The sequence below is a fragment of the Podarcis raffonei genome, chromosome 1 (genome assembly GCF_027172205.1).
Source record: "Podarcis raffonei isolate rPodRaf1 chromosome 1, rPodRaf1.pri, whole genome shotgun sequence".
Classification (NCBI taxonomy): Eukaryota; Metazoa; Chordata; class Lepidosauria; order Squamata; family Lacertidae; genus Podarcis; species Podarcis raffonei.
The window spans coordinates 102,340,568-102,366,095 of record NC_070602.1 but is presented as its reverse complement, the minus strand read 5'-3'; the positions used below and the strand labels follow the sequence as shown (position 1 = coordinate 102,366,095).

Here is a 25,528-nt window from a genome sequence, read left to right as displayed (position 1 = left end):
TAAGATACAATCTAAGTCAGATCCCTTATGAATACACAGTGGAAGTGACGAACAGGTTTAAGGATTTAGATTTGGTGGACAGAGTGCCTGAAGAACTATGGATGGAGGCTCGTAACATTGTACAGGATGCAGCAACGAAAACCATCCCCACGAAAAGGAAATGCAAGAAAGCAAAGTGGCTGTCCAACGAGGCCTTACAAATAGCGGAGGAGAGAAGGCAAGCAAAATGCGAGGGAGATAGTGAAAGATACAGGAAATTGAATGCAGATTTCCAAAGAATAGCAAGGAGAGACAAGAAGGCCTTCTTAAACGAGCAATGCAAACAAATAGAGGAAAACAACAGAATGGGAAGAACCAGAGATCTGTTCAAGAAAATTGGAGATATGAAAGGAACATTTCGTACAAAGATTACCATAATAAAGGACAAAAGTGGTAAGGACCTAACAGAAGCAGAAGACATCAAGAAGAGGTGGCAAGAATACACAGAGGAATTATACCAGAAAGATATGGATGTCTCGTACACCCCAGGTAGTGTGGTTGCTGACCTTGAGCCAGACATCCTGGAAAGTGAAGTCAAATGGGCCTTAGAAAGCACTGCAAATAACAAGGCCAGTGGAAGTGATGGTATTCCAGCTGAACTATTTAAAATTTTAAAAGATGGTGCTGTTAAGGTGCTACACTCAATATGCCAGCAAATTTGGAAAACTCAGCAGTGGCCAGAAGATTGGAGAAGATCAGTCTACATCCCAATCCCAAAGAAGGGCAGTGCCAAAGAATGCTCCAACTACTGCACAATTGCACTCATTTCACACGCTAGCAAGGTTATGCTTAAAATTCTACAAGGAAGGCTCAAACAGTACGTGGATCGAGAACTCCCAGAAGTGCAAGCTGGATTTAGAAGAGGCAGAGGAACCAGAGACCAAATTGCAAACATGCGCTGGATTATGGAGAAAGCTAGAGAGTTCCAGAAAGACATCTACTTCTGCTTCATTGACTATGCAAAAGCCTTTGACTGTGTCGACCACAGCAAACTATGGCAAGTTCTTAAAGAAATGGGAGTGCCTGATCACCTCATCTGTCTCCTGAGAAATCTCTATGTGGGACAAGAAGCTACAGTTAGAACTGGATATGGAACAACTGATTGGTTCAAAATTGGGAAAGGCGTACGACAAGGCTGTATTTTATCTCCCTGCTTATTTAATTTATATGCAGAATACATCATGCGAAAGGCTGGGCTGGATGAATCCCAAGCTGGAATTAAGATTGCCGGAAGAAATATCAACAACCTCAGATATGCAGATGACACAACCTTGATGGCAGAAAGTGAGGAGGAATTAAAGAACCTTTTAATGAGGGTGAAAGAGGAGAGCGCAAAATATGGTCTGAGGCTCAACATCAAAAAAACGAAGATCATGGCCACTGGTCCCATCACCTCCTGGCAAATAGAAGGGGAAGAAATGGAGGCAGTGAGAGATTTTACTTTCTTGGGCTCCATGATCACTGCAGATGGTGACAGCAGCCACGAAATTAAAAGACGCCTGCTTCTTGGGAGAAGGGCAATGACAGGCCTAGACAGCATCTTGAGAAGTAGAGACGTCACCTTGCCAACAAAGGTCCGTATAGTTAAAGCCATGGTTTTCCCAGTAGTGATGTATGGAAGTGAGAGCTGGACCATAAAGAAGGCTGATCGCCGAAGAATTGATGCTTTTGAATTATGGTGCTGGAGAAGACTCTTGAGAGTCCCATGGACTGCAAGAAGATCAAACGCATCCATTCTTAATGAAATCAGCCCTGAGTGCTCACTGGAAGGACAGATTGTGAAGCTGAGGCTCCAGTACTTTGGCCACCTCATGAGAAGAGAAGACTCCCTGGAGAAGACACTGATGCTGGGAAAGATGGAGGGCACAAGGAGAAGGGGGCGACAGAGGATGAGATGGTTGGATAGTGTTTTCGAGGTTACCAGCATGGGTTTGACCAAACTGCGGGAGGTAGTGGAGGACAGGGGTGCCTGGCGTTCTCTGGTCCATGGGGTCACGAAGAGTCGGACACGACTAAACGACTAAACAACAACAACAAACAGCAGACCAACATGGCTACCTACCTGTAACTTCCCAGAGAGGTTCACCAGGCACAAAATATTACTCCTTTTCAGTACCAGGTGAATTTTAAAATTATTATTATCTGTTTTACAATACGTTGAATGCTGCTGACCTTTTCAGACTATGCTGCTGCCTTAACCATTGCCAAAAGGTAATACGACAACAATAAAACAATCTATTCCATAGTTGCCTGGCAGTGTTGGCTTGTTTATAGTAAAAAGGAGGCGGCTAAAATATTATAAATAAATAAAAGTCCTTTGTAGGAGTTGCTGCACAAAACTTTCTTCTTTCTGTCTGAATTTTATGGGCTGGGTTCAGAGATCTCCATTAGGAATGTGTGTGCATGTATGAAGTACTATAGATATGCATTTTGAGGACATCAGCCCATTTCATAGGTGGGAAGGAGATATAGCTCAGTGATAACAAATACTTTGCACATGATGGTCTCAGGTTCAATCTCTAATTGAGAAAAACCAGTCAAAAGGTGATAGACTTCTGACTGAAATCTAGGCGAGCCACTGCCATTCAGATAGGAGGATTCAGTGGATCAGCATTCTGAAGTGGATTAAAATGTGGACAGGAATATGATCCTATTTTGAATCTACACTCTAAAAAAAAAATCTAGAGCTGCCTTTTAAGCATTTTCCTTTCTTTTCTTTTACAGGTAACAGCCAATTGGAATCATAGAATCATAGAATCATAGAGTTGGAAGAGACCACAAGGGCCATCGAGTCCAACCCCCTGCCAAGCAGGAAACACCATCAGAGCACTCCTGACATATGGTTGTCAAGCCTCTGCTTAAAGACCTCCAAAGAAGGAGACTCCACCACACTCCTTGGCAGCAAATTCCACTGTCGAACAGCTCTTACTGTCAGAAAGTTCTTCCTAATGTTTAGGTGGAATCTTCTTTCCTGCAGTTTGGATCCATTGCTCCGTGTCTGCTTCTCTGGAGCAGCAGAAAACAACCTTTCTCCCTCCTCTATGTGACATCCTTTTATATATTTGAACATGGCTATCATATCACCCCTTAACCTCCTTTTCTCCAGGCTAAACATGCCCAGCTCCCTTAGCCGTTCCTCATAAGGCATCGTTTCCAGGCCTTTGACCATTTTGGTTGCCCTCCTCTGGACACGTTCCAGTTTGTCAGTGTCCTTCTTGAACTGTGGCGCCCAGAACTGGACACAGTACTCCAGGTGAGGTCTGACCAGAGCAGAATACAGTGGCACTACAGGTCCACTGGGGCAGCCATTTTTCTTCTGTAAAATGTCCCTGGATGGGATAACAAGTGATCCTGCCTCATTTCTCCCTGGGTAATTCTGGCCCTGGGGATGTGGGTGGCACTGTGGTCTAAACCACAGAGCCTAGAACTTGCCAATCAGAAGGTCAGCGGTTCAAATCCCTGCGACGGGGTGAGCTCCCGTTGCTCAGTCCCTGCTCCTGCCAACCTAGCAGTTCGAAAGCACATCAAAGTGCAAGTAGATAAACAGGTACCGCTCCAGCGGGAAGGTAAACGGCATTTCCATGCACTGCTCTAGTTCGCCAGAAGCGGCTTAGTCATGCTGGCCACAGGACCCAGAAGCTGTCTGCAGACAAACGCCGGCCTCCTCAGCCAATAAAGCGAGATGAGCGCCGCAACCCCAGAGTCTTCCGCGGCTGGACTTAATGGTCAGAGGTCCCTTTACCTTAATTGCGGCCCTATTTTCAGCCCAAGCAGAAGTAGCCATGCTTGTTAGCCCTCCAAGCTTCTATTATCTGCTTTAAAAAAAAAATTCAAAGGTAGTCCTCGCATCACATCGTAAGCATATTTTTAAGAGTTTTGGGCACATTTTTTTAAAAAAGAAGGATCATAGAATAATGTAGAAACAGGATGGAATGGACTTAAAAAGGAAGTAAAATTGGCACATACTGAATTTAGAGTTATCAGCTTATTCCTACAATCAGATTGGTCAATACTGATCATCTGACCTGATGTAAGGTAGCTTCCTCTGTTTTTAAAGAGTGAATGTGCCTGGAGAAGGGTGCAGATCAAGGAAGGCAAATCCCAGAGTTCCTTCATAGGCATGGCACTAATTGCCGGCTTCTTGTGTATCCTGCATGGATATCCAATATCTCTTCCTACTTTTATGCATCCCATTAGACATCAGAACTGCCCTGGAGTTCAAATATCTTACCATGAAGTGTCTCTCCTTATTGTACACTGTCTGTCAAGTTTTGTTTCAAATTGGCTTTTAACCCTGCTGAAATGTAAAACCTTCCAAGACTGGATCCTGTGCTGCTTGAACAGTCTGAGCCATTACTTCATACCTCTCGTTACTATAATTATCTTGTCATCGTCTTCAGTTGGGCATTGGCCTCCCAAAAGTTATTTCCTTCATAATATATTTTTCTTGAATGTGCATCTCCTATGTCCTTCCCCCCCTCAAAAAAAACTACCTATCTTGTCTTTCTCGCTGTGGTCCACCAGTTAGAAAGAATGGCACATGTAGGAAGAATAATTGTTTTAAGCAACAGAAATGTATTTCATATTCCATAGGGGCAACAAAACCCAGAATACTGCGAGATCATCAGCCACCATCCATTTGCTCATTTGTTTAACTTTGTCCTTACCTATAGGGCTGTAGGACAGCATCTTAAAAAGCAGAGACATCACCTTGCCAACAAAGGTCCCTACAGTTAAAGCTATGGTTTTCCCAGTAGTGATGTATGGAAGTGAGAGCTGGACCATAAAGAAGGTTGATCGCCGAAGAATTGATGCTTTTGAATTATGGTGCTGGAGGAGACTCTTGAGAGTCCCATGGACTGAAAGAAGATCAAACCTATCCATTCTTAAGGAAATCAGCCCTGAGTGCTCACTGGAAGGACAGATCCTCAAGCTGAGGCTCCAATACTTTGGCCACCTCATGAGAAGAGAAGACTCCCTGGAAAAGTCCCTGATGTTGGGAAAGATGGAGGGCACAAGGAGAAAGGGACGACAGAGGACGAGATGGTTGGATAGTGTTCTCGAAGCTACCAGCATGAGTTTGACCAAACTGCAGGAGGCAGTGGAAGACAGGAGTGCCTGGTGTGCTCTGGTCCATGGGGTTACGAAGAGTCGGACACGACTAAATGACTAAACAACAACAACAGCTGCCTGAAGTCTCTTGGTGGTGGAACACCACCTCTGGAATTCTCTCCCAAGTGAAGCTTGCCAGGTGCCTACTCAGTGCTTTTCTTCTAGAAAAAGAAGTGCCAGAACTCACCACAAATGCCTCCCTTATTCTCTTATAATGGCAATGGTGCCCCTCTGAGAGGTGCCAGTTCCAGTGAGTTCTGGCTAGGGAAAAAGCCCTACTGACATTGTTATATTGTTGGTTGAATACCACCCATAATCTCACATATTATTCTGCAGGTGCTCTTGTAGAGCAGAGTGAGAGGAGAGCAGTATTGAACACTGGGAGAAAAATGACTTAAGTGTATTTTGATGAAGTAATGACAGTGGCAGCCAGAGAAGGTAGGAAAGACTTGGAACAGTATCATGAGCTGCAAGATTGTCCTTAGAAATGAAGAAGATGTAATATTTGTACATAGAAGCATAATAAAGTGGGACGGAGTCTCTAGTAAACCAAGGTTTGGTTGCCCTGCTGGAACAGAGATGGTAAAACAGCTTGCGGTACATAATGACATGTATTTGTATATGCAACAGTTAGAAGTCTGAGTTCTCTGTATGAATAAACATTGGAAAAGTAAAACCAGTCCATAGAAAGCTTCGGAGGTTTATAACATAAATGGAAAAGTCATTTGCAAGTTAAATTTGTTCTATCTGTCCAGCATATATTGGAAATATATACCGTATTTTTCGTTCTATAAGACTCACTTTTTCCCTCCTAAAAAGTAAGGTGAAATGTGTGTGCGTCTTATGGAGCGAATGCAGGCTGCACAGCTATCCCAGAAGCCAGAACAGCAAAAGGGATTGCTGCTTTCACTGCGCAGCGATCCCTCTTGCTGTTCTGGCTTCTGAGATTCAGAATATTTTTTTTCTTGTTTTCCTCCTCCAAAAACTAGGTGCGTCTTGTGGTCTGGTGTGTCTTATAGAGCGAAAAATACGGTATATATATATTTAAATGCCCAGTAAGGGATGGGCAATTTGAGCAATTACTACAGGAAGACTGTGTGAGCCAGATGGCTGGAAATCATTTGCATTTTTTCTGAAGCACAGACAGTGTGAGGCACATAATATCTGCAAGGAAAGTGGTGGATAAGTGACCAGGGGCTAAGTAGAAGCACTGTACTTTTGCAAATGCATGATTTATTTATTTTTTGATATATATTTTTTTTGCCATTTCCAGGAGGCAACCCAAGTCTCTTTCACAAAAGGCACAAACTTAATTTCTTTGCCACATGCGCTCCATGACATCACACTGATTTTTCATAACACTACTTTAAATATTCATGCTTAAATGAGCGTGCTTTGAAATGCCAGGCCCTCTGTTTTATTGCAGGAGATGATGTCCCTCCTGCAGGCAAGTTCAAACTGGCGAGGAAAACGACTGACTGATGGATAGAAAGATAGAAGAATGGAAGAGAATGCTCCCAAGTAAGGCAATACATCTGTTGACGGGTGGAGGATAATGCATGGACACCAGCTCACTTCAAATTAAGCACCCACTATACTGGTGGGGAATCTCCTTCAAATGAGAAATGGTGTTTCTGCTCCTGCATGGTCCTTTGGAAAGAAATGCAGCTCATTGGTGGAGCATCTGCAGAAGGTCCCAAGTTCAACCCCTGACATCTCCAAGTCGGACCAGGAAAGACTTCCTGCCTGGAAACCATCAGTGTAGACCATGGGTAGGCAAACTAAGGCCCAGGGGCCGGATCCGGCCCAATTGCCTTCTAAATCCAGCTCACCGACGGTCCGGGAATCAGCGTGTTTTTACATGAGTCAAATGTGTCCTTTTATTTAAAATACATCTCTGGGTTATTCGTGGGGCATAGGAATTCGTTCATTTTTTTTTTCAAAATCTAGTCCAGCCGCCCACAAGGTCTGAGGGACAGTGGACCGGCCCCCTGCTGGAAAAGTTTGCTGACCCCTGGTGTAGACAGCATTGAGTGAGATTAAACAAAGGCCCCACTCAATATAGGACAGCTTCCTGTGTTAATTGATTTTCCTATCTATTTTCTAAAAAGGAGTGCCACAGCCAAAATGTCACTAGCTGCAAAAGATATCTCAGAGCCAAAGTAGATGCAATGTTAACCCCATAAATGCAATTAATGTGTGTATTTTAAAAGTTAATAGCAGCTGCAAGGGGGGGGGAGTAGTGGCACCAAAGGAGAAGGAGAGTTTAACTCTCTCCCCATCCCTACCCCACTGTGATCCTGATGAAAGTCATCTCCCTGAAGCTGGCTTCTACACTGGCATCAATGGAGGCTTCCCTTCCAGTGCAAATACCAGCTTCACTGAGATTATTTTCATCAGAACCACAGTAGGGAAGGAAAGGTTAAATTTTTACCCCTCTGCCACTGTGATTGCTCCAGCCCTGCTGCAAATGCAATAAAATAAAAAAGAGCAAATTAATTGCATTCATTCTGGAGTGAGCCCAAGGACTGATGGGTCAAAGTTACCACAAAGGAGGCACTTCTCTATAGCATATGTCCCACATGTAGATTATCACATGACAATTGCATATGCTGACATACATCTTTACATATGCACTGTCTAGCTAGGGTCACTACACAAAGTTGATGTCTGTGTGGCAGAACCACACACATCAGGGGGTTTGGGCTGGGTGTTCATCAGTATGCGGATGATACCCAGCTCTACCTCTCTTTCAAATCAGAACCAGTGAAGGCGGTGAAGGTCCTGTGTGAGTGCCTGGAGGCGGTTGGAGGTTGGATGGCAGCTAACAGATTGAGGTTGAATCCTGACAAGACAGAAGTACTGTTCTTGGGGGACAGGAGGCGGGCAGGTGTGGAGGATTCCCTGGTCCTGAATGGGGTAACTGTGCCCCTGAAGGACCAGGTGCGCAGCCTGGGAGTCATTTTGGACTCGCAGCTGTCCATGGAGGCACAGGTTAAATCTGTGTCCAGGGCAGCTGTTTACCAGCTCCATCTGGTACGCAGGCTGAGACCCTATCTGCCTGCGGACTATCTTGCCAGAGTGGTGCATGCTCTGGTTATCTCCTGCTTGGACTACTGCAATGCGCTCTACGTAGTTTCCTTTGAAGGTGACCCGGAAACTACAACTAATCCAGAACGCGGCAGCTAGACTGGTGACTGGGAGCGGCCGCCGAGACCACACAACACCGGTCTTAAAAGACCTACATTGGCTCCCAGTACGTTTTCGAGCACAATTCAAAGTGTTGGTGCTGACCTTTAAAGCCCTAAATGGCCTCGGCCCAGTATACCTAAAGGAGCGTCTCCACCCCCATCGTTCTGCCCGGACACTGAGATCCAGCGCCGAGGGCCTTCTGGCAGTTCCCTCACTGCGAGAAGCCAAGTTACAGGGAACCAGGCAGAGGCCTTCTCGGTAGTGGCGCCCTCCCTGTGGAACGCCCTCCCACCAGATGTCAAAGAGAACAACAACTACCAGACTTTTAGAAGACATCTGAAGGCAGCCCTATTTAGGGAAGCTTTTAATGTTTGATGTATTAGAGGATTTTAATATTTTTTTGGAAGCCGCCCAGAGTGGCTGGGAAAGCCCAGCCAGATGGGCGGGGTACAAATAATAAATTATTATTATTATTATTATTATTATTATTATTATTATTATTATTATTATTATTTATTATTATTATTATTCAATGCCCCTTTTTAAAGAGTTCAAAGAATTCCACCTATTGGCTGCCACATGCCAAACCACTGACAGGTGGGATTTTAGCTTTTATTGATGAGTTGTGTGTGCGCACAGTTCCAGGGCGTCTGTAAGAACCCAAATGGATCAGGACAAGGAGGTACATGGCATTGGGAAACTACGGGCAATCAAGACTTCACAGCATCTACAATATCATCATTGCAGGGTAACCGTTTTACAGATGGTTACTCAGGAAACTTTAATGAAGGTTATTGTGTGGCTTCTGTTGATTTCCATAAAAACCTCTTGGTGATTTTCATTGTTCACAGCAGTATTTTAAAAAAAATAAAAAACAAGCAACAAACAAACAAAAATAGGATGGCAAGTCATGTCTAAATTTGTTCAATCCCTACACAGAAGTGCTTTTGTGCTGAAGTGTTGTCAAGTCTGAAGTGGCTCTCAGAATAGAGCATTTTATGATGGGCACAATGGAAAGTTTGCTTTCAACTCAGCAATTAAAAATGTTTATTCGCAACCCCATTGCCAAAAGGCACATGTTAGTTTTATCTCAAGCTCAGTCAAGATAATCTATTTCATCTGGCCCATCACTCTATGGGGCTGCATAAGCCGGAAGAGCCAGGGGACAAGATGCTGGCTTGAAATCAGTGAGTCGTGAGCCACATGGAAGTCTCTAACCATCTGCTGCTGACAATTTTATTTTTAAAGACTTTCACATGACTTAGAATTATTTATTTTATTCAGTCACGTTTCTCTGGCCCAGAAGAATCACGCTGGATGCCTATTTTTCAGGTACTTACTTTTCCATCAGCCAAACAGCATCTTTTTCAGTTTTATAGCTAATGCGCTTTTCAGCATAAGTGAGGCTGTGAAATGCTAGCAAAGCAATGAACAGCAAAGCATGTCTTGCAATAGGAGGATGGGGACAAGAGCCCCCTCCAGAGACCCTTTTTATTGTGGATTCATGACCATTTGTGCTCCCCCATGGCACTGCAGGGTTTATAGGCAGTCCCACTTTCAATGCATACTTGTTTGCATCTGCAAAAGTTTCAGCGCAGACATACTGCTTCATTTCTGGTTCTCTCCCAGTAACTTCCTGCTGAAATCATGTCTTTTTCCATACCACAAATATGTTTAGCCTTGGTTCTGTTGCTCCATGGTGCAAAGAGCACCCCTGTAGATGACAATAAGGCCATGACAACGGAGAAGCATCTCAGAACCACTAATAAATTGGAACCATGTGGTCCACCACTAACATTGCAATGGCAGCAAAAGAAAACACACAGCAGTCCAGAGGGACCCACTGTGTTTTGAGAACATATGATGCAACAACATGAGGAGAGAGTACTAATACTGAACACTCCTGTACTATTGGCACTCCTGGCTAGTTGGCTGATTGCCACCCAAAAAGGAATGCTCCCGTTAGGATGTGAAGATCCACAGTAAGAAAAATGTCTCCTGTGTAATGCACATACTTTCAACCTGAACGCTTTGCTTTTATTGATGAGTGGCATTGAAAAGCTTGTTCTGGTAGAGTTGCTTTAATTTGGATAAAGCATTAGGATTTTTTACTCTCCAAGGCTGTCTGGAGAACAAAATTCATTACCAATGCATTCCTGAAGAAGAGCTTCATTCTATTCAGAGCATAAATCGCCTGCTGAAGATTTGGCATGCCTTTCATTATTTCCATGGCAGTATTTTTGCACTTTGCCTTCACTACTTGGCCATCTTTAGCCCTAATATGAAGAAGTCTGTAGATGTGTCAGATAGCAAAGACGGAAAACTGGCTCCTACTCTGTGCCTGATGAAATCATTTGTCCTGTAAAAGACAAAAATGGATGACCTTACTGAAATCCAGACCTGGGCCTCCTACAGCTAGGCAGTGCTGAAAGATGGTTTGTGTCTTTTCCAGATAGTGGGGACATGGTGAAGCAGAGGAAGGAAGGAAAGTTATAAATACTGGTGTACAATGAAGTGTGGAAAATATATTACCAATTAAGGGGTATGTTTATAGATGTTGGTACTTATTTCTTTAACAATCTATGTAAGACCATATCCCCATTAATAAATGCTAATATCCCACAAACAAAGCAACCCTATTGGCTGAAGTCATGTGGGGAAAGTATCATATTGGCTGCAGTCATGTGGGACTGCATACGGGCCAATAAGACAATGCAACAACTAGCTATGAACACAGCGGGTGTCGCAATTTATTACCGGGTTTTGATTGTGTCAATTATAGCCAGGATGCACTGTGGTGGCCCCATAAATGTATCTATCAAAGCCAAATCAAGTTACGTGTATTACATTTTTTCTTTCTAGCCAAGTCATAAACAGAGCCTCCATGTGCCTTCCTCTTTAAGATCCAGAAAGCAATGGACATTTTCTTTCAACAGCCAGAGGCAAAATCTAACACAATCCTCCACTTCAGGTAAAGTTTCATCTTAGAATTGAAAACGCCACCCTGCCTTCCTAAGGTTGCGTTTTGCATTGTTTATATATTGTATTGTATTGTTGTTTTTTCTCTCTTTTCTTTTTCTTTCTTGTCTTTTTTCTTGTCTTTTTTCTTGTAAGTTTTAAAAGTAATAAATATTTTTTAAAAGTAATAAATATTATTTTTTTTTAAAAAAAAGAAAACGCCACCCTGTTTTTAAAATTACTATTGCAGAAGCAGCAACTTTTTGATATATCATTCTTAAGGCCTTGTGGAATACGGTGGTTTTCCTGTGGTGTTAAAATAATTAGAGGGTAAAATATCTCAAAGTGGCTATGGGTGTGTACAATCTACATACCTGCAGAATTCTGCTTTCTTCCATCTTTTTTCTCTAATGACACATGTGCCAGGCTCTGAATCTAATGTGTGTGTTTGCTTTTCTTGCTGGACTTGTTGATCCAGCTATGTTTTCACCTCAGAACTTTTTGTTTTAAAGGCAATCTTTCTTTCTCTTACAATGTTGCAAGGAGTGTGTGTGTGTGTGTGTGTGTGTGTGTGTGTGTGTGTGATTGCCACAAGGGCCAATCAATCAGCACTCTCCATTGGCAGCTTGTGTGGGAAACAGGAAGAATTTGAGTTCGATTCTGACTTGCAAGAAATGGCCAAGTAGAGAAGGCAAAGTGCAGAAAGACTGCCACGGAAATAATGAAAGATGTGCAAAATCTGCAGCATGCAATTTATGTTCTAAACTTAGTGAGGCGCTTCTTCAGGAATGCATTGGTGATTAATTTTGTTCTCTAGACAGCTTTGGAGAATAAAAATCCAAATGTTTTATCCCAATTAAAGTAACTCCTGCAGAACAAGTATTTCAAAGCCGCTCATCAATAAAATCAAAGCTTTCAGGTTGAAGCTCTGCATATTACACATGGGACATTTTTCTTGCAGTGTATCATCACATCCTAAAGGAGTGCTCCTTTCCCACCAGCTAGCTAAGTTCTAATCCAGAATACTCCATTCCATTCCCCTTTACCAGTTGTCCATTCTTTCTTTTCCACCTGACATTTTAAAACTCTCCATTCTGAAGGAAATCAGCCCTGAGTGCTCACTGGAAGGACAGATCCTGAAGCTGAGACTCCAGTACTTTGGCACGTGAGAAGAGAAGACTCCCTGGAAAAGACCCTGATGTTGGGAAAGATGGAGGGCACAAGGAGAAGGGGACGACAGAGGACGAGATGGTTGGATAGTGTTCTCGAAGCTACCAGCATGAGTTTGACTAAACTGCAGGAGGCAGTGGAAGACAGAAGTGCCTGGTGTGCTCTGGTCCATGGGGTCATGAAGAGTCGGACATGACTAAACACTAAACAACAACAACAGCTGCATCTTCAGACTTCACTGAATGTTGCCCCCATGGCATGGTTTCCAATGCATTCAATGAAAATGACCATCACTCTGAATTATTGAAGGTCAAGGACTGTTGAGAATCTGAGTGCTAACTTTGTTTCAAAACTTAGTTCCTTTTTAAGTTCACAGACAAAGTGGGTTACTCATGCTTTATTACCGGCACAAGGAGAGGTTCAGTTGATGCTGGCTGCTGACAGAGTTTCATGGACCATTTTTTCCACACAATAGAAACCATCCCAGGAGACAAATGCTCATTAGTAGAATACATTTTGGATGAGAAATATTTTTATGAACTTGAGCTTCTGCCAATGTGAACTCATTAACCAAGTGCAAAAATATTCCTTCTTTTGCCAAATTACAGTAGCTGTGTATGGCATAGCCAAAACTAATTATGATAAACTTTCTGCTTTCAAGAGTCTAGGAATGACCTCTTGTTCTGCTTCATAGACATCTTTGGAAATTATCACCACTTCCATTACTGGTTTATGATCGAGTTAGACGGGGCAAGCTTCCTATTTATGAGACGTCAGCAGGCATTCTGGAGCTTTAAAGCCACACAGAGTTATAAAACAATATTCCACAATGCCGAGCTTGGCAGTGTTTATTTATTTAAAATAAATACACTGCAAATGTATGTGCATTGTTTATCTGTATCAAAATTACTACCAATAGGGATATTTTTAAAAAACCAAACTCTTAAAACATTTTCATTACCATCACTAAAGACCAGAAGGCAAAATTACAAGCTCAACATTCACAAGACAAAAATAGGAAACCATATTACAATGACTTAGACCATTGGCCCATCCAACTCAGTACTGCCAACACTGACTGGCCCCATCCCTCCAGGATATCCGATCCTACCTAGAGATGCCAGGGATGGAAGCAAGGACCTTCTGCATACCAATAAGTTGCTCTATGGCTGGATAATGACCCTTCCACTTATTTTGCTTCCTGAAACAAAGGGCAAGATGGTGGTTCTCCTCACATTCCTTATTCAGGAGGAGCCATCTAGCTGGTAATCAAATCCAGTTCAACACTGCTAATGGAATAGCATGCTCACTCACAGGCTACTTCAGGGGGCATGGATGGACCCAGCTCTGTCCTCTAACTGAGGGGAATGGCCAGTGGGGGCCAAGACAAAAGGCTGGAGGCTGCCATCACTGCCTCCACACCATCAATCTGCTGCCTCAGGTGACTGCCTCACTCTGCCTGCAGGGCCCTGAACGTTGTGAAATCAGAGGCCAGGCTTCATACAATGTGCTTGTACATGCACTGGGACTTCTAAAGGCCTCCATTCTTCCTGAAGTCTTTTCTACTAAACACACACAAACAGGGGACCTTTGTGAGAAGCATTCTGCATGGAGGTCAGCAGCTGGAAAGGAAAGTTGTTCTTCCCCATCCTGTGTTTATGCACACATCTTTAAGTCATGCAGGGGGCTCACTTGCATGTGTCCACACTGATCACGCTATATGAATAAAACAACCTAAAAATTAAAACCATGAAATCAAGGGGTTGGATCCAATGGCTGGGTCCAACAAACATCAAGTGCTTGCTTCTCTTTTTGAAAGAGGAGTTCAGAACATGGAGATCTCTCCATGGAAGCCTCTTGTTCCTGAAACAGAAACTGAATCTGTACATGGAATGGACTCCTTTGGATTTAGCCTTTGGTGTCTGTTTTTGTAAGCTAAGGTTACTTGTCAATAGCCCCCCCCCCCCCATTTTTTAAAATGTATTTCTTTCTAATCAATTTCGGAAATGGAAACATTTTGGACTGCATCCAAAGTTTTACACCTCCTTTTCACACTGTCCTTTTCTTACAAGGCAGAAGGGCACAAGCATATTTTGTCTGGGAATAAGGGAGAGATGATATGGCAATGCACTGCAGCAACATTTCAAATTGATGAATGCTTTTTTCATTGATTATATCCATAAACAGTGCTAATAATATTTGCCCTCTGTAGAGGATGGATGTCAGGCTTCATCTGGCATTAGGAGGCACTGTTCGTAAGGAATATATATATATCTCAGTGGTGAAGTGCATTGTTGCCTTTTCGTCGTTGTTAATAGTGCCATAGCTTCTCTCTTTTCCTCTGCACACATTAATCGGAAGATTTCCTGTGGCTTTATAGCTGGACTTCCTTCTGAATTTAAAATGCCTCTGAAATGCACAAAGGGATCTCTAATTATCTATATCGCAGTGTCCAATCTGAGAATCAAAGGGCATGGGGCAAGCTTTTGAGAAAAGGCTATTATATTTTCTGGCACTTAATTTAACATAGTGTAAAAATAGCCTGAATAAAACATTTTAGTGGAAGAGACTAAAGCGATTGATGAGGATAATGATGAACTCATTGAAACTACAGTGACACTTAGCCTGATGCCACTAACGCAGCCTCATGCATAATTCTTTTTGGAAATTTTATAGTACGGGAAATGGCATCTCACATGCCGACATTGAAATAATTTCCATTGAGGCCAAAAGAAATAACGCCTACAGATGCCTGGAGGGAGGAAGCAGGCTGATAAAGAATTAATACACCCTTTATGTAAAGCAGTATTGGTTTTGTCCTCTATTTTCACATGCATGGATGGTTTTCATTGCAGCGATAACCCAACAAATCCAACTGGATTACTTCAGAAGTCTCATATTATTACTATACATTCAAACAATAAGGGCTTTTTCAAATCTGATGCAAAGCAAAAAATATACCAATGTAGAGGTGCTCCTGGAATTAAAATCAGTACAGTGGTACCTCGGGTTACATATGCTTCAGGTTACAGACTCCGCTAACCCAGAAATATTACCTTGGGTTAAGAACTTTGCTTCAGGATGAGAACAGATATCGCGCAGCAGCGGCAGCAGGAGGCCCCATTAGCTAAAGTGGTGCTTCAGGTTAAGAACAGTTTCAGGTTAAGAACAGACCTCCAGAACGAATTAAGTACTTAACCTGAGGTACCACTGTATGTGTATATGATCCCAGAAATCGGTAGAACAAGCAGATTCATTAACAAGCCTGATTTAAAGGGTACACGATACTAGCATTAATGCTTTAATACTTACTAGCACAAAGAGCAATGTACAATAATGCATGGGGTGTTTTTGCCACACACAGGTGGATGGGAATTATTTCTAACTTGCTCCTTCTCCTCCAGGGCTCCTGGTACACACATTCTCTCTCTGTTACCTGAGACATTGAAATCCTCTCCTTGACCTCCCCATTCCTCTGCCTTGGCTGACCATTTCCTTGCTTCCTAGTGAGTAGGCCCCAATTCATAAGCAGATCATTGAGGCCTCCTGGTGTCATGATAGAAGAAGCTGACTACCCAGTATTTCCACGGCAGAGATGCTACTCAGTGTTACAGCACATGCTTTGCAAGATACCTTGGCCTCTCAAGATAGGGCTGAGAAACCTCCCATCTGAAACCCTGGTGTTGTAGTCTCCTTGCTGAGCAACAGCGTGCAGAGCTCAGTGGAGTGGGAGGCCGGCTAACCAGAAGAGTCTCTGAGGTGTACTTGCCTGGAGGCAGAGTCAGCTTCCGAAGTCAGAACCAATCCTAGAGTTGGGCAAACAGCCATCCGCATGGTCAGATGGTCCAGAAATCTGATGATCAGGAGTTCAAGGGTCAAGCTGAGCAGGAAGCAGCAAGGTAAAGCCAGGAACTACAAGCATTACTACCTGATTGCTGCTGGAAGCCCTGCTTAAAAAGGCTGAAGCCAGCTGGTTCTCATCAGTGCCTTCTCCTCTGTCTCCTTGAAAGCTGATTAGCTGCAGGTGGAGTCAGTCCAGCTTCTCCCCCTTTAGGCTGCTGTTCAGCAGGTGCAGCTGACACCTAGAAAGCCACCACCTGTCACTGTAGCGAGAGCACTGAGCCAGGTGGACTAATGGCATGTGTTCCTTTGCTCCTTCTGTGCTTTTCTGTATCTGGGGGCACTGGCAAAGAGGGATTGCCCTTCAGGTCTTTGTATACATTCATTCTCTCTCTCCGGGATCTTCAGAACTTTGAGGGAGTGGCTACAAATCTCGTAAGACAGGGTTGAGGAACTTGTAGCCTTCCAGGTATTTTTTGGACTCAACTCCCATCAGACCCAGCCAATGTTCAGGAATGATGGGAATCGAGGAGCCAGTGGTTAGTAACTCCTGATTTAGTGCACTACAATCTGCTCATGCCAAGGTACCTGACTTGAGTGACAACTATACTGTTTCAGAGACTGGACATCAATAGCAGTTGCAGGTATGTATTACTGAGTGTAAGATGACAGTGGAGCACAGCTGGGCACCCCGTCCCTGTTCGTTCTTTAAACAAATAAAAGTGTGATCCCATAGATCATGCAATGGCCTTGTCTTAAGGCTGCTGGGTGGCAGCTTTAAATCTGGTGTATGAGAGCTGATGTTGTTTTTTTTACCTCTTAAGTACACCAGAAAATAGAACAGGTTTTTCTTGGTCACCTTTTATAAAACATGAAGTAACTTCACACTCTCAAATTCTGTGATTCTTCCATATGATTTTTAAAAACCTCACATCCCTTTTAAGTCCTGTCCCTGTTATATCTTCCTAGCCGTCAAATTCAGATGTCAAAAAGAGCCAGGAATGTGTTTCGCATTCCGTAAATCATGTCCGTGTTCAGTCTCAGATGTGCATTAACACTTTATGCCAAGCCCATAAATTTCCATTCCGAGAACTCCCACACCACATGAAGTCATCTCCAATGACCTTTGAAGCAGCCTCCAGCTGATAGCAAACCTCAAGATCAAACCTTCAGTGAAAACATTTGCAAAGCCCGAGCACTTGTAAAAGCTAATAGCTTACTCCTTGTCGTGGAGATACTGCCTATCGATGTCTTTCAACTGTCCAGGTTTGTTTACATTGCACCATCCTATCTCCTTAACCTTTGCTATAGACAGTCTTCAGCTTCTGGGCATGTTCCACAGCTGCAGATGTGCTATGAATGAATCACAAAGCAAAACATGTGATTGTTCTCTCTGGCTTTTACATAGCTCAGTGGCTAAGAGATGGAAGTCTCATCCTCACCATGCAGTCCAGTCATGGCTTTCCCCAAAGAATCTTGGGGAATGTCGTTTACACCTCACAGTGCTACAGTTCCCAGTACCCTCAACAAATTACGATTCCCAGGATTCTTAAGGGAAAGCTAAGTATGGATGTTATCTGAGCTATGATTCAACAAATCCTATTAATCTTACCTCTGCTATTAATAGGCAAGATGTTCCATCTATGCAGAGGTAGTATGAGGAGGAAAATTGAATGCTCCAGACTGAGTCTTAGACCAGAAGATGTACTCCCTTGAAGGACTATGTCCATGGTTTGGAAGTTCTCAGGGATTTGATCCTGAGTCTCCCAGTCCTAGCCTGACACTGTTAACTGCTACCCCACACTAGTTGGGAATTCAATACTACATATAATTCAATACTGCTTCTTTTCACTCACACTGAAGGCTACAGTTATGTTGTCACTTTAGAACTGCATTACCATCTTCTCTCTTCTGTTTATGGTGGAACAAAACTACAGGGTGGTGATCTGAAATACCAGCGATAAGAACAAAAAAGAGCTGTGCAATGAAAAACAAAGGAACACTGCGCTGCGACCTTTTAAACCACATCCTGAAATGACACCGGTTATATCCTTTGCACAAATATATCCCAACACTCACAACACTGAGGAGCTTCCCAAAAAACTTTCACTTGCTGGTTTAAACTGGGAGTTTTTCACACACACAAAATCACTTCCTGCTGATACTTAAGTTTGAAGCAAACAAGCTATTCAATGTGGGAAATAGAGCATACCTTAATATAAGGGTTAGCAGACAGCATACCATAGTCCATCAGGGGCAAATGGACTAACTTCTAGTCAAACCATCATCTTATTATTACCATCATTGCTGGGTCATAAACAGAAGAGAGAAATCCTTTTTCTTCTTCTTTTTTTGGGAAATAATTTGGGGGAGGGTTAAAAACTGTGTTAAAAAAATAGTTGTCATGGGTTTTTTTAAGGTTTTGTCAAGTAACAACTTTTATGGCTAAAAAGTAAATATTGTCATTGAAGAAAAATTACCACTGTGGGAGAAAAATATACAATTTCAGACAAACCAAAAACCTGTGCAAAGCATTATGCAAGCCCTGCATAACAGACCTAGAAGGTATGGGGATAGCTCAGCTGGTAGTGCAACAGACTCTTCATCTGAGGGTTATGGGTTCAAGCCCCATGTTGGGCAAGAGATTCCTGAATTGCAGAGGGTTCGACTAATGACCCTTGTGTTCCCTTCCAACTCTAGAATTCTGTGATTCTAAGAAGGCTTTGGCTCAACTGTCCATCAGCTGATGGCCAGTAGAGTCAAAGGCATCTTTTTGCAGGCACTGGCTGTGCGAGTTCCCCAGAACTCTTGCAGCCAATCCAGCAGGCAGATTTCTGCTCTTCCAGCTGATGGAAGTAAAGCCCAAGTCTGTTTTCCCTTGCCAATACACCAGTGGGAATGCAGTTTAAGGTTCCCAATGATACATTGGTGGCTGTGTCTGTACCTGCTGCTCACCGGAAGTCATGTAAGATGTCAGACGTTGGGCTTATGGGCGTGGTTTGTGGAAAACAGCTTTACAGGCCAAATTTAAACCCAAGTTTGGTCCCCAGGCTAGGGATATACCTTCTGTGCTCTAGAACAAATTATCAAAGTAGCCTCCCACAGCTTGGGATAAAAGGTTGCCTCTTCATACATATCTGCACTATTTTTGTATGTGCATGTTTTACTTCAAATCTTGAAAACTGTTACCTGCCACCACTGGTAGATTTACAGTTATACACAAAGGCTTATGGAAGCAATTTCTTTTTTTAAAAAAACACACATTCCCCCACCTCCCAAAAAAGTTCAGATCTTTGGTGCGCTCTTCTTTTTAAATTGTTGGAAATATTTGTGGCTTACATTTTTGGCAAATGTCTCTCCTGTATTTAATTATATCCCCCAAATCTTTCCCCTTCATTAAGCTCCCTTTTCACCTTTAAGTGCTGCATTTAGCCACAAAAAAGGAGGTGGCGTCCTACACAATGCCTTTACTAATCTGTTATATCAATCTCATCACACTTATCTGGCTTCAGGGTAGTAAAGCTCACTCCCCGACCCCAATGAATATCATCCAAATCTTTGTCTTCTTAATCTCCTTAAGGGTTCAATTATGCTGCTCCTCGCAACATGGGGCGACGAGGAGGAGTGGCACAGGTGGGGATGGAAGCTGCACGTCTTAAAAAAAACACCCTAATCCTTTCAAAGGTGCTGGAGAAGCATAAAGAGAGGCACAGTGAGTGTGTGCTTTCTCAAAGAGCATGCATATAAAATACATGGGTGCCCTCGTGTTTCTTGAGCTTCTTTCTTGGCCAACGATGTTGTTGTTGTTTAGTCGTTTAGTCGTGTCCGACTCTTTGTGACCCCATGGACCAGAGCACGCTAGGCACTCCTGTCTTCCACTGCCTCCTGCAGTTTGGTCAAACTCATGTTGGTAGCTTTGAGAACACTGTCCAACCATCTCGTCTTCTGTCGTCCCCTTCTCCTTGTGTCCTCAATCTTCCCCAACTTCAGGGTCTTCCAGGGAGTCTTCTCTTCTCATAAGGAGCCTCAGCTTCAGGATCTGTCCTTCCAGTGAGCACTCAGGGCTGATTTCCTTCAGAATGGATAGGTTTGATCTTCTTGCAGTCCATGGGACTCTCAAGAGTCTCCTCCAGCACCACAATTCAAAAGCATCAATTCTTCGGCGATCAGCCTTCTTGATGGTCCAGCTCTCACTTCCATACATCACTACTGGGAAAACCATAGCTTTAACTATATGTACCTTTGTTGGCAAGGTGGCCAACGATACAGAAAATCAAATACCAGGGCAATATGGAGTGCTTGTGTATGCGTGGCTGTGCAATTATTTATGGAACACTTTGTTTTGGATGTTTGTATGTGATGCCAATAAAAGGTTTGATGATGATGATTTATGGAACACCAATGGACAAGAATTAATGATGCCAAAACAGATGTGCTACACACAGAGACTTTTCCTAGATGCAGTCTGTTTTTCCTTCCTTGAGTTCCACACCCCCTCCCCAATGAAGACTATTTGCATGAGGAAACGGCTCCACCAGTGCAGTTTCCCCACTCAAAACTAGCTTTCTGGAGTCTTAATTTAACTGAAGCTGCATTTACATGCACATGCAAATCAGGACATCTTCCTCTACCTCCCATAAATTGGTCTTAAAACTTGTATGTGAATGTGCCTGGCGCAAAGAAAGAACGAAGGCTGCCTCAAGTTGTAGCCAACATTTCTCACAAACACCTTCGTCATCTCTTCTCCCTAGGCAACAGTCTTCAATTTCAGTCACTATATGAATCGAGAACCTGTGCAAAACGTGTCCAGCAGTGGAGTCACAATTTATAGAGCTATGATACCCAAAATAAAATACGATGAGTTAGTGCAGGAATCTGTATTTGCTGCATTCCAGTCTCTCACTTTGCTGCGCCTCTCATATAAGAACCTGCCTTCCCAATCATTCATTCTGCCCAGCAATTTCTGCTCACGATGCAGTGGTATCAAAGCAACATTGCAATCTGAGATCCTGGGTGGGAAACCTTTGGCTTCCCAGATGTTGTTGGGCTGCAAGTCCCATCAGATCCAACCAGCACTGCCAATGGTAAGGGATGATGGGAGCTGGAGTCCAACAAAATCTAGAGAGCCACCGTTTCCCATCGCAGCTCTAAATGCTGAGGATTGAACTAGAACCTTTTACATGCAGAGTGCATGCTTGGCCACTGAGCTTTGTGCTCATAGTTTGTTTCTAGCTGTGGTGTGCATTTGATCTGAATATCTGCTCCTACTAAACATAGGGTATTTCTTGTTTGAATGGAAGCTCAGTATAAGGTTTATCCTCATTTGTGTCGCAAACTCTAGACAGTTCACACTCTAGAATTTGTGAATTTTCACTCATTAACCGAAGTATCCTAAATGCAATTTTACCCATTATTTCTTCCAAAGTGACATAGTAAAGGTAAAGGTAAAGGGACTCCTGACCAATAGGTCCAGTCGTGACCGACTCTGGGGTTGCGGCGCTCATCTCGCTTTATTGGCCGAGGGAGCCGGCATACGGGTTCCGGGTCATGTGGCCAGAATGACTAAGCCGCTTCTGGCGAACCAGAGCAGCGCACGGAAACGCCGTTTACCTTCCCGCTAGAGCGGTACCTATTTATCTACTTGCACTTTGAGGTGCTTTTCAACTGCTAGGTTGGCAGGAGCAGGGACCGAGCAACGGGAGCTCACCCCGTCGCGGTGGTTCAAACCACCGACCTTCTGATCGGCAAGTCCTAGGCTCTGTGGTTTAACCCACAGCGCAACCCACGTCCCCCCCAAAAAGTGACATAGTACAATGCTCTTAATTAAAGAACCAATTAAATGCCATCTAGCTATTGCTTTGTGAGGCCATTTACAACTTGCAAAATTTCAAATTTCAGCCCTTTGTGTGCCTCACACACGCATGCATAGTAACCAAAAAGGCTTTTAATAAAATAGCACCACACGTTAATCCTGTTCCCAGATGATCTTGGCTTCTCTCCAAAAGACTAGCCATCACCCATATTGGGCAGCGACCTTTTCTTTACAGCGTAAACAAAATCAAACCATTACCTTGTCTACAAGTAACAACAAGAAACAATTTTTAAAAACGAAGGACATATTTTTTTGCAAACAAATGTCACAAAAATCAGGAACCCCCCCCCCAAAAAAAAACCCAACTAATGAGCAATGCTCATGGAAGAATTCAGGTTTGAGTGACGCATAATTCAGAAGAGGCTGATCTTTTTACTTTCACGCAATTCAAATTTAGTTAAATAAAATTAGAGCCCGAGCATGCAAAACCTTGGTTCAAAAGCAGAATGATTTAAGACACCCATGAGCATGGTAAAACAGAGCAATAATTAAGGAGAGTTCTGCAGTTTAAACTGCAGATGTTACTCTCTGTAAAAAGACTATAATAGTAAAAAAATAATATTACGTTTCCTAGGCAACTGTTTTATCTAGACATGATCCTTCCAAGTTGCAGTATTTTGTCACCATATGTACAATACATTTAATGCCTGGGGGTGTTGGGTGTGAACCAGCCCCTCACTGAGAACAGCAAGGTATACATGCAGACCTGCACATCTGTGCAGTTTTTGGTACATGGGAGGGAAGAATCCCCTTGCTCATGCAAAGATCTCCACGTGTAAAAGAATTCATTCCAAGAAGGACCAAATCATGTCTTTATTTTTCTCATCCTCACAACAACCCTGTGAGGTAGGATGTATTTGTTATGTAGGGAAAGGATGTTCCCACAAACTGACCTGCCTGCAAGTCAGTAGCTGAGCAGGGATTTGAAGGCTGGATTCCTAACTGCAACATTTCATCTGCCTATAGATATTGGATGGCTGCTAAGAACACATTCAAAATCCACAGGGTGACTGAATAAAGCCGCCCCCCTCCAAAAGGAGGAGGGGGAGGAACCATGAAGGCAAATTTTACAAGAGGAAACTATTGTGCACTGATGAGGAATGACCTACAGGACCTCGGGGTTTTGTTTGGTTTCCACTGTATAATATTGCTAATTATTTTCTGTAAGGTCACGATGAACAAGATCCAGACAAGTTACACACATTGAAAACAATTGGGGGTAGGGGGAAGAGCACAACAGGTTTTGCTAAGCTACAAAATTTCAGGTGTATTAAACGCTTTCTCACGAGCTGTATAGGTTTCCAAGTAATTCATACGCTGTTTGTAATGCTAATGGATACTGGTGGCCTCCATCTAGTGTGGGTTCATTGGCCACATGCAAACTGTTTCCACGCATACACTAGAGTTTCCCCTTTGTCTTCTTCTTGACTATTGTGCTGAACTAGTGGCAGGATCTAAACTAAAGGCTTTAGGTGCTTTTTTCTGGGCTGTGAAGGGGTCCAGAATTTCCACACACTGCCTTAGACTCAGGCACCTGTCCCCACCCAAAAAACACCCCACTTTATAATTCAGGCATCGTGGTGAAAGACACTGATCCACGAAAGAAAATTAGAGATGCCATGGGTTGTAATTAGTTAGCAAACTATAATTAGAAATAGGCTTGCAAAACCAAGGTTTGTGCTGACTATGATATCTGAATTTCCAAACCATAGTTGCAAGAAGAAACCTAGTAAACTGAGTCAGACCTTGGTCCATCTAGCTCAGTAACTGTCTACACTGATCAGCAACTGCTCTCTGAGATTTCGGACAAGAGTCTTTTCCAGCCTCACGCAGAGACGTTTGTATTGAGCACTGATACCTATCTGTAATTACATAGATTCCTCCATGAATTTTCTATAGTTTATTATTGAAGAACTGATGTAGCAAGAGAAAAACCGTGTAATTCACATTTTATTGCTGTGGTATGGCTTGATGTCCCAATAAATAGGATGTTTTAGCAGATGCCACACTGTTCCATCCGTTTTAAAGACTCATCTTCATCAAATTGACTATTTATTCTTAAAAGTGATATTAGGGAGGGAAATAGACATGAGGGTTCAATGCTTAACCTCCGTATCAGAGAAAAAAAAGAACAATTCCTTATTAAGATAATATGCAAAATGTACAAATTCTCCTATCAACCAGAAACTCTTCCACTTACTAGAATTCCAGTAACTAGCCAAGTCAATACAACATTTGGTCATCGTGTTTGGTCTTTTTAATACTTTGAACAAGCATCTGCTGGTGTCTTCACCGTAAAAGCAGCACTCTTCAAAAACAACAGAACACAGCACCATTCTATATTTTTTCTTTGTTTAGTAGATGTCAGAGGATTCTTCTTTTGTTACCATCTCATGTGGGTGCCATTGCCCTTCTAAGAGGACGAGGGAGGCATTCAAGGTGAGTTCTGGCACCTCTTTTTCTAGAAAAGTAGCACTGGCCACCATCTGAGAGACGGTCTTCATATAGCTCCAAGTGACAAATTAAGTCTGCTTGACAGAAAGAGTCATGTCACAAAACAAAAATGGTGGTGATTGAAACCAGCAACAGGATACTAGCAGCCTGTCGGCTGCTGCCCGACGTCCTCCGAGCATGGACAACTGCAAATACCGCATTAGTATGATTTGTTGGTATGTCTACATTGCAGATCATCCCTTCACAGCAAGAGGTGCATTCCTGTAAGTTTTAAAAGACAACATATGATTTTTTAATTTAATTAATCAATGAATTAAATCTGCAAAAAGTTGCAAGTGAAGAAAAATAAACATTCTGAAGGAGCATTTTTTGTTTTGCTATAATAGGCTCAACTTAAGAAAAGGCATCCCATCAATACACTATGGTAGAGGGATGCCTCTTTTATGGTGGTACCTGGCATCTGTGGGTTGGTGTTTTGTTTCGCAAGTACCTGCATTACAAATAAGCAAGCGATCTGTTTCCTGATTTATTGGAAGGCACATATTTAAAATTAAAAGTTTTTTAAATCATTCATTTGATAACAATTAAAGTTGCTTCCACACCAAATTCCTTACACTTAACTGGAAAGGAAGTTCCACAGAGCAGTAATATGGCACTATGTTATCCAAATGTACTGTACCTCTGTGTCAAGGAGGCAGAAAGGAACCCACTGCTCTTGAACAGAACAGGAGCTAAATGGCAGTTCATTATTATCCATCAACTGAACTGAAAGCGGAGAAACAGCAACCGCAATGTTTCTACAGAAGTAAAAGTTGCAATCCCCAGCAATGCTTTGCCTGTCTACATTGCATTTGTGTCGTGCAGCAAGAAATAGAAAACAAATGCCAAAAA

General features: G+C 42.8%; 1 protein-coding gene across 8 annotated transcripts in view; it reads right to left on the bottom strand.

Annotated features, from left to right (window-relative positions):
- Positions 1 to 22,967: 22,967 nt before the first annotated feature.
- The window catches only part of LYPD6B (LY6/PLAUR domain containing 6B), a 58,877-nt gene continuing 56,316 nt past the window's right edge, over positions 22,968 to 25,528 (bottom strand). For all 8 annotated transcript variants that reach the window (XM_053406386.1, XM_053406402.1, XM_053406375.1 and 5 more), the window contains one exon: positions 22,968 to 24,898. In XM_053406386.1, coding sequence (XP_053262361.1) covers positions 24,734 to 24,898 — 165 coding nt within the window. In that variant the 3' untranslated portion in view covers positions 22,968 to 24,733. The remainder of the gene's footprint in view (positions 24,899 to 25,528) is intronic.